General features: G+C 46.4%; 1 protein-coding gene and 1 pseudogene across 1 annotated transcript in view; one reads left to right on the top strand and one right to left on the bottom strand.

Annotated features, from left to right (window-relative positions):
* Positions 1-2,652: 2,652 nt before the first annotated feature.
* On the bottom strand, positions 2,653-7,908 carry LOC116089419 (annotated as a pseudogene).
* A 3,440-nt stretch (positions 7,909-11,348) lies between these two features.
* Positions 11,349-15,624, top strand: part of Lonrf2 (LON peptidase N-terminal domain and ring finger 2) — a 41,210-nt gene continuing 36,934 nt past the window's right edge. Inside the window, exon 1 of the mRNA XM_031367282.1 lies at positions 11,349-12,285. Coding sequence (XP_031223142.1) covers positions 11,622-12,285 — 664 coding nt within the window. The 5' untranslated portion in view covers positions 11,349-11,621. The remainder of the gene's footprint in view (positions 12,286-15,624) is intronic.

Here is a 15,624-nt window from a genome sequence, read left to right as displayed (position 1 = left end):
CATATGTATGCTTTCTAGTCCTCGTTCCAGTTTTCGTAGGTGCTGTTTCTATTTGAGTTGACTTCTCCAGTGCATAAGCATGATTGTTTTGGAAAAGAGAGGTTTAGCTGTTCCTCATTCTGTGTGCGCTCCTTGCCATGGAACCCAGAGGTTACCATGGTAACCCATTCCCGCACAGCGACTGCTCTAGCCCCATGAAAAAGGACTCAGCCTTCAGATCTCATTGTTTGTCTTATATTTGAGGAACATTGATTTCAAAGAAGCCAGAGGAAGAAAGAACATTTCACAGTGCAGTGACCTAGCTCGCATTGAGCTGAGATACCACAGTGGTCTCTCGGCATCATTTCACAGCAAGGTGATGTGACATAGCTCGTGGGCGAGCTGAGATACTGCATCATTTCCCACTGAGCCCAACAGACTCCCCAGGAACACAAGGGACATATAGAAGCTTCTACGAGCTTCTATAGACTCTGAGCTTGTACTCTTCCTAAAACGCAATCTATTCCTGCCATTAGCCATGGCGTAACTCACTCACCCTTTCCCTAAATATATCACAATGCTGCTTCTCATTGTGACTCTGATTCATGATGACCATGATAAGCTTTCCTTTTATCTGAAATCGGAGAAAATACTGCTTGTCTATTTCAGATTCCATTTTCTTCCCCCCTCCTCACGTCTTCTTCCTCCCCCTCCTTTTCCTTTTCCCCCCTCCCGATCCTCCTCCTCCTTTCTCCATGAGCTACCCTTTACTTGACTTCTCAATGCTTGTTACTTTTTGTCCTGAAAACCTCTCCCTTGACATTTTCTGAAGTGATGAATTTAGGAAAGAAAAAATAATTTAGAAATATAGGAAAAGAGAGGCTCTGTGGTTAAGAGCAGTTGCTGTGTTGCTCCCAGAGGGCCTGAGTTAAGTTCTCAGCACCCAGATCAGGCAGCATCACCTGTAACTCCAGTTCCAGGGAATCTGATAACCTCTTCTGGCTTCCACAGACACTCAGTTACCTGTAGCATATACTTGCAGAGACACACTCACATATGCATAAATAGAAATAAGAACAAATACTTTTTTTTTTTGGTTTTCGGAGACAGGGTTTCTCTGTATAGCCCTGGCTGTCCTGGAACTCACTCTGTAGACCAGGTTAGCTTTGAACTCAGAAATCCACCTGCCTCTGCCTCCCAAGTGCTGGGACTAAAGGCGTGCGCCACCATCGCCTGGCCACCACCGCCCGGCTACAAATACTTTTAAATAGTTAAAAATAACATCATAAAGGAGAACAAACGTGCCAGCCAACATGTGTGCATAGATAAGTATATTGTTTGCAAGGCATGTCATGAAACCTTTTCTCGGTCTTCCACGTGGCTGGATGGCTTCATTGATTTTTTTTCCCACCCACTTGCTTAGCCATTGTCTCTTTGCAGATCTTCATTGTCCTGTACGTTTTACAATCCAGCATGAGAAGTTCTTGTTTTTCACAGCCTCATTGACACAGGTCCTGATCCTCCCTGGATCACACTTCTGGGTTGTGGGCTGCTGGGCTGAATAGCCATTTGGCTTAACCAGTCGGTGTATAAAATCTGATACCTGAAAGGTTATTTTTTTTTTTTTCTTCAATGCAATTTGGCCTTGATTTTTCTCTTGTGGTCCTCCCTCCCTGCCAGTTTGCTCCTCACACTGGAAATAGAAATTGCCTGTTGATTTCATATACCTGATGCTGTTTCCTTTTCTTTGTGTGATGCACACAACCTGCTATGTGCTATGTGCATCGGGGTATCAGGATTTCCTGACTTCTGTGTGTGTGCACAGTGGTAAGGGTTGAGCCAAGGACTTTGCACATGCTAGGCAGGTACTCCTGCTGCACCACAGCCCCACCCATCCTCCGTACCTTCTAAATAGGCAGATCCATTGTAGGATCAACTGTAAGGGAGGTATCTAGGCCTTGCTGGGTTAAATGAAAGAAGGGTCTGTAGATGAAACAAATGTGCATAAAGGATATAAACACAGTGGAGAGATTTGGGCAGCCTTGTGCCTTTCAGAATTGATAATAAGGGGATTTTCACTTTTACCTTACATCTTTTTGGTCAATGCAAGAGTTGAGATGAGTTTTCAGGCTTGGACCCATGCATCAGGGCACCACTGAAAGGCCCATGAGGGCTTCTATCTGGAAGAGGAAGTTGTATTGCAATGGAGAGGCAGTTTTATCCTCTAGCCTTCTCATTCCCAGGAGCTCATGTGTCCTTCATCCCCTCTTGTGGCTGAGTGGCTGAAGCCCCACCCTGCCAGAGACTGTACATCACCTTCATTACGAAATGAAGTGACTGGACTCCACATGGACTCCATGACTTAGGGATCAGCCAAGATAGAGGCTATGCAGGCGTCCTGGCTAATTCTTAGAAGGTTCCCTTGAGATACATTTTATGAGCTTTGCTTTATCAAAGATTGTACTTTTAAAGCTTTGAAACTGTCATGTGTTCAGTAAGGTAGAACCAGGATTTTTTTTTTTTTTTTTTTTTTTTTTTTTTTTTTTTTTTTTTTTTTTTACTTTTGATTACCCTTTATTTGTTCCTAGGATGATGCATCTGTGAAAGTAGACTTTTAGATTGTCAGTTCAGACTGCTAGGGCCAGCATGTTCCGAGGACAGCAGTTTTCAGTTCTACCTTTTGAATTCTACTTGTGTGTACACCTCGGTGATATCATTGTACCTGCCTTCAGGGGCCTGGTGGTGTGTAATGTGGCCCTTCTTTCTCAAAGGGGAATAGGTTGGTGTCCCGCTTTATGGCCTCGGCATAGAACTCTGTAGATTCAAGTTTCACCTCTTCTAGGGCTTCCTGTTGGGCTTCCAGCATGACTCTGATGGTGTCCCTCTGCAGCTCATGATCCTGCTGCTTATACAGTGCCCACCTCTTCAGCAGAAGAGCTCTCCGTTCACTCTCCTAGGACAAATGCTCCTCCTGAGGTCGCTGTCTTGATTTATCCAAGAACCTCACAGGGTTAATAAAATCTTCACTAGGAATCAGTTCTTGAGTGGCTTTTTTCAGTTTTCGGATCCTTTTTTTCAAGTGATCCTTTGCTGCTTGATCCTTTCTGGGGTCTATCTTCTTCTTTCGTAGAGGTTCTGCTCTCATGGGGATGAGCTCCTAGAAGGACAGTAAGGAAGCTCTCTGGTGGGTGTGTCTGACCTGTGCCTGGCAGGTTCCAGGGATCCAGCTCCGAGGCCTCAGAGCCCGTGCAGCACACAGCATCACAGAGGTAGCCAGCTTTTCACCCCACCCTCAGGCGGGCAGCTTCCAGGAGCGCGCCCCTGGGCGGTCCGACCTGAGGTACTGGATAGGGTCTGACCCAAACCTGGGACTTCTAACTCTTTATCTCTGGCTCTCTCTGGACCGCATTTTCTGGTCCTGTCGTCTGTCTGTCTTCTTCAGTCTTGCAAACTCTTTACCATGAAGTACACAACCACCGTTTTCTTTATCTTACTTTGGCCCCAGAGTGTTAGCTTTGCTTCTTGTTTTGGGTTTTGCTATAAATCCTTGGGGTTCCTAACGACTTGTCCACTTTGGCCTGGCTCAGTGTGTTTGGATGAGTGTTGTTATTTGAACACAGAAACTGAACCACTGAGTGTATACAAATAAGTGGTGTTTACGAATAAGGCTCAGTGGACTGTAGAAATGGAGTAGCACCCCATGGAAATGCAAACTGCCTGTGGCTCAGGTTCAAATGCATATTCCCATTCAACTGTTCAAAAGCAGGACCCGAGACAGGAGATAAGGCCTCCCTAAGCAGCACTAGCTAATACCTGTGCTGCTAGTTGCTGGATCCCCTTTGAGCAGTGAAATATAAGGTACTCTCCTTCCTGGACCTGCTGGACCCTACAGCACAGGCTCTACTAGATGAACACAGGTGACCAAGAAGGTCACCTAAAAGGTAACCAATATGATTGAGACCAAAACAAAGTCCTGGGCTAGAGAGATGGCTCAGCGGAGGCTATTCTTCTTTTGGAGGACCTGAGTTTGGATCCCAGTACCTACACACTGGGTGGTTCTCAACAGCCTATAACTCCAATTCAAGGGGATCCAACATAAGGCCTCTGAGGGTACATATACACCTATGTGCATACACACATATATACGTGTAACTAAAATAAATCCTAAAAATAACAACAACCAAACACAAGCAGAAACTAAACTAAAACCACAGTTCTGATGCCCCAGGCACCAGCTGCTGTGTCTGGGATGTTCCCTTCTGAAATATGCTGGTGCTTGATTTAGTACTGTTGTAACGGTATCAAAAATTGGGACCTTTAAAGGCGAACAGGCTATTAGGGCTTCACCCTCAGGATATATCAAGATCCATATCATGGTGGTGAGAGTCCTTCCTTCCTTTGTTCTCTGTCACACAAATGCAAGCTTGTCCTTCTGCTAGAGCTGTGATCCTGGACTCCTCAGCCTCCAGAACTGTATTTTGGTTTTTTTTGTATTTTTTTTTGTTTTGTTTTTTGTTTTTTTATAAATTACCCATTTTTAGGCGATTAATTATAGCAGTAGAGAATGGACTAAGACATAAATTAACCATGACAGGTACAAAAGGAGCCTGAAAAGAGGTTCCTAATTGGGTTGATAATTAGGCAGAAGTTAATTACAATGGATTCCTAAGTGTCCCAGTACAAAAAAAGAAAGCCAGCTGCCTGGGTGGGCAGTCAATGAATGAGTCTTCTCAAAGAGCAAAGAAGAGAAGATGAAAGGGGGGTCTGAAACTGGGCCAGCCTAGGCTGCTCCAGGAGGGGCTGGAGCTGGCCCTGAGTCTACAAATGGCACCTCTCAGTCCTGCAGACACTCGAAGTAGTTAACCCACCACTTATGACCTTCAACACAGCCCAGGGGTAACAAGTAGAATACATTGAAGGGGCTTAGGGGATCCCATCACGACAAGAATAGGGATTGTGCAAACTCGCTTCCAAGTGCTCACCCACAACTCTACCCTATTGTGTGTAAATTTAAAATCATGCTACCTCGTTTGCCCAGGACCTCGGCCCTCGCTCCTGGCTTGGCTCCAAGATTGACTGCTGCTGGCCCCACTCCAGTAGCTGTGACCCTGTTGCTGCTGCCTAAGCTCTGGCCTGACTTCCTCTTGTTCCTCTCAGATAGCTTCATCAAACTGCCAGTTATGACCCTGGCTTTTCTCTCTCTCTCTTCCTCTCTCTCTCTCTCTCTCTCTCTCTCTCTCTCTCTCTCTCTCTCTCTCTCTCTCTCTCTCTCTCTCTCTCTCTCTCTCTCTCTCTCTCTCCTTTCTCTTCTCCCTTTCCCTCTGTCTCTCTGTCTCTGCCTCTGTCTCTCTCTCTGCCCATCTTTGTTCCAAGGATGAAAAACATTTAGACAGCTTTATTATTTTAGAAATTGCCAGATAACACTATTGCTGGGTGCAGAATCTTCTGCCCTAACTTTATCAGCCAGCCTCCGCCGGTGTCAACCACCCGTTGTAGCTACCCCAAAATCTTACATGACTGCTGCTTTCTTCTTGTTGCAAAGCCTGGCCAAAAAGGGCCCTTCTCTTTCCTCCAGTCTCTTTTTCCTCCTGGGTCCTGGAAGTCCCACCTTTACCCTTTGCCCAACAATTGGCTCCTGTCTTCTTTATTGACAAAATCAAGAACCAATAAGGGAGCCAGACTTTACTATCAGCACCTCCCCCTACATCTCTACCCCAATGCTACAAAGGGAGCTGCCAGTCTGGTGACCCCTGCCACATTTATGAGGTACAATCAGGTGTGCTGCCTACCCTACATCTGGCCAAGCATGGCATCATCTTGGCCACCTTAAGAATGGCGCCCCTTCTATCTCGCCCTTTATACTTTAGAGAAGATCTTGTGCTTTCCTGTTTCTATTGATTCTGGAGACTGGGTGGAGTATTGTTATGGCCCTTCTGTTGGCGTAGCTACTCATACAGTAACAGGCACAACCATGACTAGACCTACCACTTCTGCTGCTGACTAACACTGCAGGAAAACGGGTTTGATTTTTATGTCAATTAAAGAAGAGACAGGAAAGAAGGGTTACTGGAAATTCCCAGGAGTCCCAACCGAGCTACCATGACACTCAGGAACTTTGGATCTACTCTTGAGGTTCTTAGTTCTGATAACCAAAGAATTTAAGGATATATACAGAAGTTCGAGGACAGAGAACAGACTCGTACAACACCTAAGCACGGTTCATTGGAATCTAGAAGGAAATTTCAGAAGGACTTCAGGAGCTTAGCACCATTGACTTGGAACTGTTTTCCCAAATCAACTAAGCAGCACTTATAGCATATTTATTGTACTTTCAAAATCAATCTTTAGCTGCCTGATTGGATTTTTTTGTCACTCAAGACAAGCTGGGATCATTGGGAAGAGATGATCAGTTCAGAAAATGTCTCCAACAGACTGGCTTGTGTGTAAGTCCATGGAGGCATGCTCCCAATTAATGATTTGTGCAGTGCCACCCCTGGGCTGATGGTCCTATGTGCTATAAGGACGCAAACTGAGGACACCATGGAAAGCAAGCCAGCAAGCAACACCACTCTATGACCTGTGCGTAACCCCCTGCCTCCAGGTTAATCCTGCTTTAGTCCCTGCCTGACGTCCCTTCATGATGACCCTTCATGATGACGGGCTGTAAGCTGTAAGTTGAAATAAACCCTTTCCTCCCCATTTACCTTTCAGTCATGATGTCTATCACAGCATTAGAAAGCAGACTGAGACATTGGTCTGTATCTACAGGCAGTTTTAATAATTGGCTCTGAAAAGGTATAATTACATTTACATTGCCTTTTCATGAAAGAAAACATTTCTGACCTGAGAATTTCTAGTGAGAAGTTCTTCCGCTAAGGACTTAAATTCGGGGCTGAGAGTGTGAAGCACTTGCCTAGAATGTGCCAAGCTCTAGGTTCCATCCCCAGGCCTACAAAGAAAACAAAAGGCCTGGAAAGACATCTAGCATGTAAGAGCACTTATTCTGTAATCATGAGGACCTAAGGTCCAATCTCCAGCACCCATATAAGGAGCTGGGTGAGGTGAGTGTGACCGTAAGCCCAGAAATGGGTTGTAGAGATAGGTGGGTCCTGAGAGCTTGCTGGCTGAGAAATGGTAAGCTTTCAGTTCAGCAAGAGACCCTGTTTCAAGACAACAAAGCAAAGAGTGATAGATGAAGACATCTGACATCCTCTGGCCTCCATGTGGTACACACTGACATGATTGCCTACATATTCATAGCCATACATCCACACACACACAGGCACACACACATGCATACATATACACACATGCACATCACACACACATGTACACACACATGTACACATACATGCACACCAACGTGCACACATGTGCACACCCATGTATATATAATATACATACATGTGCATGTGCACATACACACATACATATTCATACACACCTTCAAGCACACAAGCATGCATGCACACACACATACACACATGCACATGCACACACTCACACACATGTACATGTACACATACATACACACACATGCACATCCATGTATCCATAATGCACATATACATACATGTGAATGTACACATAAACACACACACATACGCACACATACAGACATTCAAGCACACAAGCATGCATGAATGCACACACACATACACATATGCACATCCACACACCACAATGATGACTTTTCATAAGTGTTTGAAGTCACGACCATTCCTGGATAATTGCAGTTAACTTTCAGAAAAGTTCATCCTCTGCAGAGATTCCTGCTTCACTCCTTACCTGAAACTGAAAACCTTTTGTTTCTTCCCTCATCAAGATCACTAAATATACCAAGATGCCAGACAAGTAGGCAAGGATGATAGTGCAGTCTGCATATTTAACAGCTGAGGTCAGCTTGTGTACTACTCTGAAGATCCCCATGCCCCAGTGCCCAACATTCCCCCAAATGCTCACCTTGGTTTATCAACAGCCAGCCCTCCTGGTTCTCTGTGATCTACTATCATAGTTTCACATAATAAAGAGACAGATCTCCAATGGAACCTTTGGGTTAGCTGACTCTCGGCATCCAGTCTTTCCTCGTGAGAGCCTAGGTTCCTTATTTAGCAACTCCAGGTCATTTCCTGCCCTTACACCTCTACTGGGAGTTTCCACAGCTACACAGACTTTGTAACATTGTAACCTTGTTACATTGCAACCTTTCCTAGGCTAAACGCTAGCCTTTAAGAGCTTTTAAGAGCTGCACATTTGTGGGTCTATGTTGTAGGATGTTCTCAAATTGCCTTCATGTGCCGATTAGACTGAGATCCGCCATGCTAACACCATCTAAAATTCCATCAGGTTGCAAGGCACAAGGCTCTGTTGACATTACTTCCTCTTTGATGCCTAATACTGGCAGGACCTAGTATCATTAGGAGAAAAGCCTGGGCATTTTTCTGTAAGGAATTACCGAGAATTAGGCTCACTGAGGTGAGACTTGTAATTATGGGCTGTCCCATTCTCGGGGCTGGGATTCTGGACTGACTAGAAAGAGTGGGTGAGTTGAGCACTGGCGTCTATCACTCTCTGCTTCTGGACTAAGGACACAATATGACTAGCTGTCCCTCGTGCTTTCATGTTCATGTGCCATGTTCCTCAACCACAATGGAGTGTTGTTTAGGAATAGGTTGGCCTTTCGTTTTCCCCCAGTCCCTGATGTATGAAGAAAACACATAGCTCCTTTTCAAAACTAGGAACAGGCTTGGCAGAGCCAGTGATGGCCTGGGGACAGGGCCTGGAAGGAGCAGTGGCTTTGGATTCTAATTACCTAACTCTTGCTACTGTACAAGACTATGGTTGTCAGTCTCAGGGTCACCATGTGCTATATTTGTAATGCTTTGCGTAACAGTGCTTGATTAGCCTCTTGCAGGCTTTGTCCCATTGGAGGATAGCTTCTGCTGACTTTGTTCCATTTCTTCGCTGGAAATAGTATATAACGTGCTGCACTTCTTAAGTGTACTTGGCAGAAGACAAAGTTCGTGTAAGACCTCCCAACCCCAGCCTGTATCCCTTCCATCTCTCTCACCCCCTGGTCTACTCTCTCTCAGGAACCTGAGAGAAGAACAGTGAAGTCAGTGAAGAACAACCAGTTGGGCCAGGTCACACTGTGTCCTGGATCTGTGAGCCAGAAGAAACCTTTCTTCTACGACTTCCATTTGGATATTTTATCACAGCAAGTGGAAAAAGTAACTAAGATGCCAAATACTGGCCTGATCCTGATTCTTTGTGCTACCTGTCTCTGGAAGCAGCACCTGAAGGAAGAGGTAACTTTTCTTGTCTAGATTCACTCATCCCATCAACAAACATCTTTGATACTGTTTTCTTCCACTAACTACAGTGTGTGCGTGTGTGTATTTCTCTATGTGTTTATGTTCATATGTGTGTGTGTGTATGTGTGTGTGTTTCTGTGTCTATACATCTCTGTTTGTATGAGAGTGTATGAATGCGTGTCTGTGTGGGAGAGTGTGTGTGTGTTTATGTGTGTCTGTGTGTGAGTCTACGTGTGTGCATCTCTGTGTGTCTATATGTGTGTTTCTCTGTGTGTGTCTGAATCTGTGGTCTATCTCTGTGTGGGTCTACATGTGTGCATCTTTCTGTATCTGTTTGTGTGCATGTGTGTCTCTCTGTGTGTCTGTGTCTCTGTTTGTCTCTATGTGTGTCTTTGTGTGTGTGTCTGTGTGTCTATGTGTATCTGTGTGTGTGTACATGTTGTGTCTTTGTGTGTGTGTGTGTGTGTGTGTCTGTATATATAATATTTTTTCCAAGTGTTACTTTATAGGCTGTCCTTGAATGACTGATTTCATGGTTGTTCTCAGTGAGATGACAACCGTAGACTTATGAACTAACTAGGTGCTTGAAGATATTAAGAGACTCTGCTTGATTGATGGAAGCATGGCAATTTTTAAAGGAATTCCTCACCCTTTTGGAGTCATACCCCAAGTTTTACCAGATGAATAATGCAGTCTGCCTGTTGAAAAGTTTAGGGAGGCAGAGAAGTAGGAGAAGCCATGAGTTACTGAAGCTGCAGATAGACCAATGAGACTTCATTATCCATGTCCTCTCTGCTCTAGTATTGTGGTGGGGTTCCTTCAGGCTTTACAGCGGGCAAAGAAGATGATCGAGGTGAGGGAAGAGTGAAAGATGATCGAGGTGAGGGAAGAGTGAAAGATGATCGAGGTGAGGGAAGGGTGGAAGATGATCGAGGTGAGGGAAGGGTGGAAGATGATCGAGGTGAGGGAAGGGTGAAACCCAGCTCAGCCCCTTTTTTTTCTTTTTCTTTCTTTTTTTTTTTTTTTTTTTTTTTTTTGGTATCCACTTCCCTTTCTTGGTCGGGATGATCGAATCCCCTGCAATAACACAAATCAGACACTTCTGAGGTAGAAGACCTAGTCCTAGACCTGAATGCTTTTTGGCTTTACCAGACAAACTCAGATTCTACAATCCGGATCCCACCCACTAGGAGTCTGTTTCCTTCTGGGCTTTGAGTAATTCACCTGCTTTTGCTTTCAAGTGAACCTGGCTGGGCCTGAGATCGCTCGATTTCCCTGCCTTTTTTATTTTATTTTATTTAAATCCACAGAGACAATAAAGTTCTTGCTACCCCAGTGGACCTCATCACGACAACATTGCTTTCATTTTTCGAAGTTTTAACTTAAAGGCTTTCTTACTATCCCTTTGTGCACTCACTTGTGTGCCAGGAAAGTCCCCGTGCTTTGGTTTTTGTTAAATGATGATAAACTATTTGCTGCTTCGAGTATTTAACTACAAAGGGGCTTCCCAACCCTCAGGAATCAGGGTTGCAGTTTCCTTGGTTACCTTGTCTGTCTCTTGACCTGCCTGATATCAAGACCATCACCACAATAAAGATATATCACCCCTAAGGATTTCCTCATGTAACACTGTATGCATGTCCTTTCTTCCAGCTCGACATGACCTCCAATCTGCTTATTATTGTAGTTTCATTTGTATTTCAAAACATTTAATGTAAACTGGATAATTTATATGTACGTATGTAAAAAATTCTTCATTGTCTGGATTCTTGTGTTTCTGAAGAGTGCTGGGTCTCTTTTGTAGGATCTTATTCACTTAGGGATGATCAAAGGGGCTTGGAAACTTTGCTTTCTTTGCCTTCTAGAAGCCGGGGAGTCGTCTACGCAGCGTGGCCTTGCAGAACCAGCAGGTACCAAAATGCCTGCATTTTGAGAGCTGGGTGGAGGGTCACGAGGACTCTGAGATGCTCGGCTCCAGCCTGCGCAACAACTCCGCAGCGACGGGAAGAGCATGCGCACGCACACGCGCGGTGCCGCCTGCGGGGAGCAGAAAAAAAAAAAGGTTCAGTCAGGACGCCGGCGCTGTAAGGTGGTCGCCACGCTCCCACGGTCCCTTGGCTGACGTGAGCCACTGGGGCGCGCACTGGGACGCGCACGGCGCCTCGCACGAGCCAGGGCTGGGCCGCGTGCGTTGCGCTGCGCTTCCTCCGGACCCGTCGCGCGTGGTCCCCGCGGCTCGCAGCACCCGGTCCGCTGACGCTCGTGGCTTACGGCGAAGAGGGCAGAGGCCGCGCTTCGGCTGCCAAGCAACCCCCTCATCTCCGCGCCATGAGCCCCGAGCCCGCGCCCGCTGAGCCGCAGGGCGTGCGCCGCAACCTCGAGGAGCCCCCGGAGGAGCCCCCGGAGGAGCCCCAGGGCTCCTCGGCCTTCCTCGCGGGCGACTACGAGGTGGCGGCCGAGCTCTTCCGCTCGCTGCTGGCCGGCCTGGCGCAGCCGGAGCGCGGCCTGTGCTTGCAGCTGGGGGAAGCGCTGGCCCGCGCAGGCCGCCTGCCCGAGGCCATCGGCGCGTTCCGCGGCGCCGCGCTGCTCGGCCCGCTGCAGCCGGGAGAGCTCTCAGAGCTGGCGAGCGGCCTGGCGCGCGCCCTGGGCCTGCGCGAGAAACGGCCGCCTGTGGCGGCGAGGCCCAGCGGCTGCGCGTCCGGGGCCCCGGGGCCTGTGGCGCCGCGCGACCTGCTGGGCTGTCCGCGCTGCGGGCGGCTGCTCTACAAGCCGGTGACGTTATCCAGCGGGCTCACGGTGTGCAAGCGCTGTGTGGAGCAGGTGCCGGTGAGGGCGCAGGCCCGGCGCGTGAACGTGATGCTGAGCGGGCTGCTGGAGAGGTGCTTCCCTGCCGAGTGTCGCCTGCGCAGGCTGGCGTGCCAGGCGCGGGGGCTGCATCGCCAGCAGCAGCCCGAGGCCGCGCTGCTCAGGTGCCAGCAGGCCCTGGACATGGGTGAGTCAGCCTCGAGGGTGACCACGGGGCTGGGCGGTGGCCGGTGGCATTTTAATTTCAGCTCTAGAAAGGTGCACAGCCTCACCCTGCAGGGTGGTCAGCGTCATACAACAGGTGCATCGCGCTGTGGCTTTCCCCAGGCTGCAGTGCGTGCTGCAAAGCAGTGTTCGCCAAAAAGCTGTAGTGTAAGCCGTGTAGTATAATAAACCTTATGATAGATATGTTGAGTAGAGTGACTAGAAGCCAATGATATTTTGTTTTAACAATGGTTTCCACTCTGTATCCAGAATATTACTTAAGTATCTTAAGTATTTAAAGGATCAATCTTTTACTTTATTTATTTATTTATTTATTTATTCATTCATTTTTGGTGTATTGTGTTTTGTTGTTGTTTTGTTTTTGTTTTGCATTCACTGCACTCCCTAGATCAGACAGAACTTTTTCATTTGAAGACCTTCGACTGTGTTTACATGTTGGCAAAGATGAGAGCGGTCTCATGCAAAACATCTTCCTGAAAAATTGTTTGGTAGTGTCCATGTATTAAATGACTGGTTTCTAACAGTTTCAAAGAGGTACATATACGTGGGTACCAAATGATTATATAGAGTGTATACATACCATCATTAAAGTTACTTCCAGGGCTGAAGAGATGGCTCACTGGTTAAGACCACCTTTTGCTCTCAACCCCCAGGGTTGGTTCTCAGCATTCACCTGTGGGAATTAAAGAATTCAAGGGGGGGATCTGGCGCCCTCTTCTGACTGCCTCGGAAACTAGCCAGGCTCAAAGTGCAAATAGATACACGTAGCAAAGCATTCACACACCCAAATGAAAATCTAAAGTGGAAAACAAGTATCCAGTAAGAGCAGAATGGGTGAGTATATTCTAATGCCTTAGTGAGGAGAAAAGAAACAAAGAAGGTGCAGAACACACCATTGAGCGAACCCCACAAACACATTGCAGGAGAGAGCAACTAGTCTGCCAGGCCTATTAGAACAACTTCAATCCCAGCAACCAGAAGCTTGAGGTAGAAGAATGGCAAGTTTATCTGCCTGGGCTATAGGGTGGGTCAAAGCATTGTCTTAACAATGAAAAAAATTGGTAGTGGCTGTCTTAGTTAGGGTTTTACTGCTGTGAACAGACACCATTGCTCTTATAAGAACAACAGTTAATTGGGCTGGCTTACAGGTTCAGAGGTTCAATCCATTATCATCAAGGCAGGAACATGGCAGCATCCAGGCAGATATGGTGCAGGAGGAGCTGAGAGTTCTACATCTTCATCTGAAGGCTGCTAGTGGAAGACTCAATTCCAGGCAGCTAGGATGAGGGTCTTAAAGCCTATACCCACAGTGACACACCTACTTCAACAGGGCCACACCTTCTAATAATGTCACTTCCTGGGCCAAGCATATACAAACCATCACATTCCACTCCCTGACCCCCATACGCTTGTTCAAATGTAAGAGTCTATGGGGGCCATACCTAAACATAGCATAATAAAAAATACATTTAGTCCAACATCCAAAGCCCCCATAGTCTATAGCAGTCTCAACAGTATTAAAAGTTGAAACCTCAAGGTCTCTTCTGAGATTCATCAAATAACTTAACTGTAATCCACAAAGCAAGACAGGAAACCAGCTGGACAAAGTCCAAATCCTGCATCTCCATGTCTGATGTCAAAGTGGTCTTCAGATCTCCAACTCCCTTTTCATCTTTGTTGACTGCAATAAACCGTGAGCTACTCTGGTTCCAGTCCCTGTTAGCAGCTTTCCTTCCTTAGGAGGTAGCCCATGACTCTGGCATCTTGAACATCTTGGGGTCTCCAAGGCAATGTCAGGGATACAGCTTCTTGTTTCAATGTCTAGGCTCCACACATGGTCTTCTGGGTGCCTCCAAAGGGCTGGTGTCACTTCTCCAGCTCTGTCCTCTGTAGCACTCTAAGCTTAGGTTGACCACTCTACTGCTGCTGCTATTCTTGGTGATCATCCCATGGTACTAGCATCTCCAGTACACTGGAGTCTTCTGATGCAACTAGGCTTCACCAATAGCCTCTCATAGGCTCTCTTCATGGTGCCAGGCCTCAACTCCTTTGCATGACCCCTTCAGTCCTGGGCTGTCAACTACAAATGGGGCTGCACTTTCACCAATGGCCTTCCATATCCTCTCACAGTGCCAAGCTTCAGCTGTTCTCCATGACCCCTTCATGCCTTCAAAACCAATACCACTTGGGTGACTCTTACACATTACCAAGTACAGCTGCAGCATGAGGTGCAACCTTGGTTATCTCTGGAACACAGCTTCTTTGTGCTCTCAGAAAACTCTTCCCAGAAGATTTCACTTCAGTAATGCCAGTCCTTTCTTAATCACCACTAATTTCTTAGCTCAAGATAGCCAGCATCTATTATCCCAGTAGTCCCTTCTATTTCTCACTCTAAAGCCAGAGCCAAATGGTTGAAGCTGCCATGTTCTGCTGCTTTCTGGGGTTGGAACATGGCCCCCCTTATTCTATTACAGCTTTCTGTTTTCAGACTCCTGCTCTGCCTAAGCTTGGCTTTCCTGGAACTTGTTCTGTATATTGACCTTGAACTCAGAGATCTGCAGGCCTGTCTCCTAAACACTGGGATTAAAGGTGTGGTTCACTAAGCCTGGATTTAAATTCTTCTTCACTTAGAGCCTGCTCTGTCCCAGGCTGGCATTGAACTCAGAGATCTGCTTGGCTTTATCTCCTTGGATTAAAGGTGTGTACCACCAAGCCTGGATCTAAATTTAGCTGGGTAGGATCTTGCCCCTAAAGTGCCACTCCCTTAATCTGCTGTCTCCCAGAACACAGAATTCTGCTCCATTTCACTTCCTGGTGCCCTTTTAATATTTGAACTATATATTCTATATTTTTCCTTTCTAAGCTTGCTAGGCATGTTCAAGATGCTCTTCATGAGACTTAACCAAGAACAAAGTCTATGATGGGCGTTTCTGACACTTCCTTTGTCAATGCAGTTAATCGGAGTCTCTTCATCTTAGCCTCAGGCAGCCTCATCAGACAGGGCAAAAAATAGCCACATTCTTCACCAAAATACTACAAAAACTGTCTGTAGGCCACATACTGGAATTCTTCACTGAAACCTCTTGGAATAGGTCTACACGGTTCAAATCACTCTCAGTAACAAAGTCTTTCATATTCCTTCTAAGATAGCCCATTAAGCCCCATTTAAAGCATTCCATGACTTTCCAAATCCAAAGTCCCCAAATCCACATTTTCCCAAACAAAAACATGCTCAGGCCTATCACAGCAATACCCAGTCTCTGGTACCAAGTTCTGTCTTAGTTAAGGTTTTACTGCTGTA

This window comes from Mastomys coucha, unplaced genomic scaffold, assembly GCF_008632895.1.
Source record: "Mastomys coucha isolate ucsf_1 unplaced genomic scaffold, UCSF_Mcou_1 pScaffold14, whole genome shotgun sequence".
NCBI classification, from domain to species: Eukaryota; Metazoa; Chordata; class Mammalia; order Rodentia; family Muridae; genus Mastomys; species Mastomys coucha.
The sequence above is the reverse complement of the archived record's forward strand: the minus strand, read 5'-3'. Positions and strand labels throughout refer to the sequence as shown.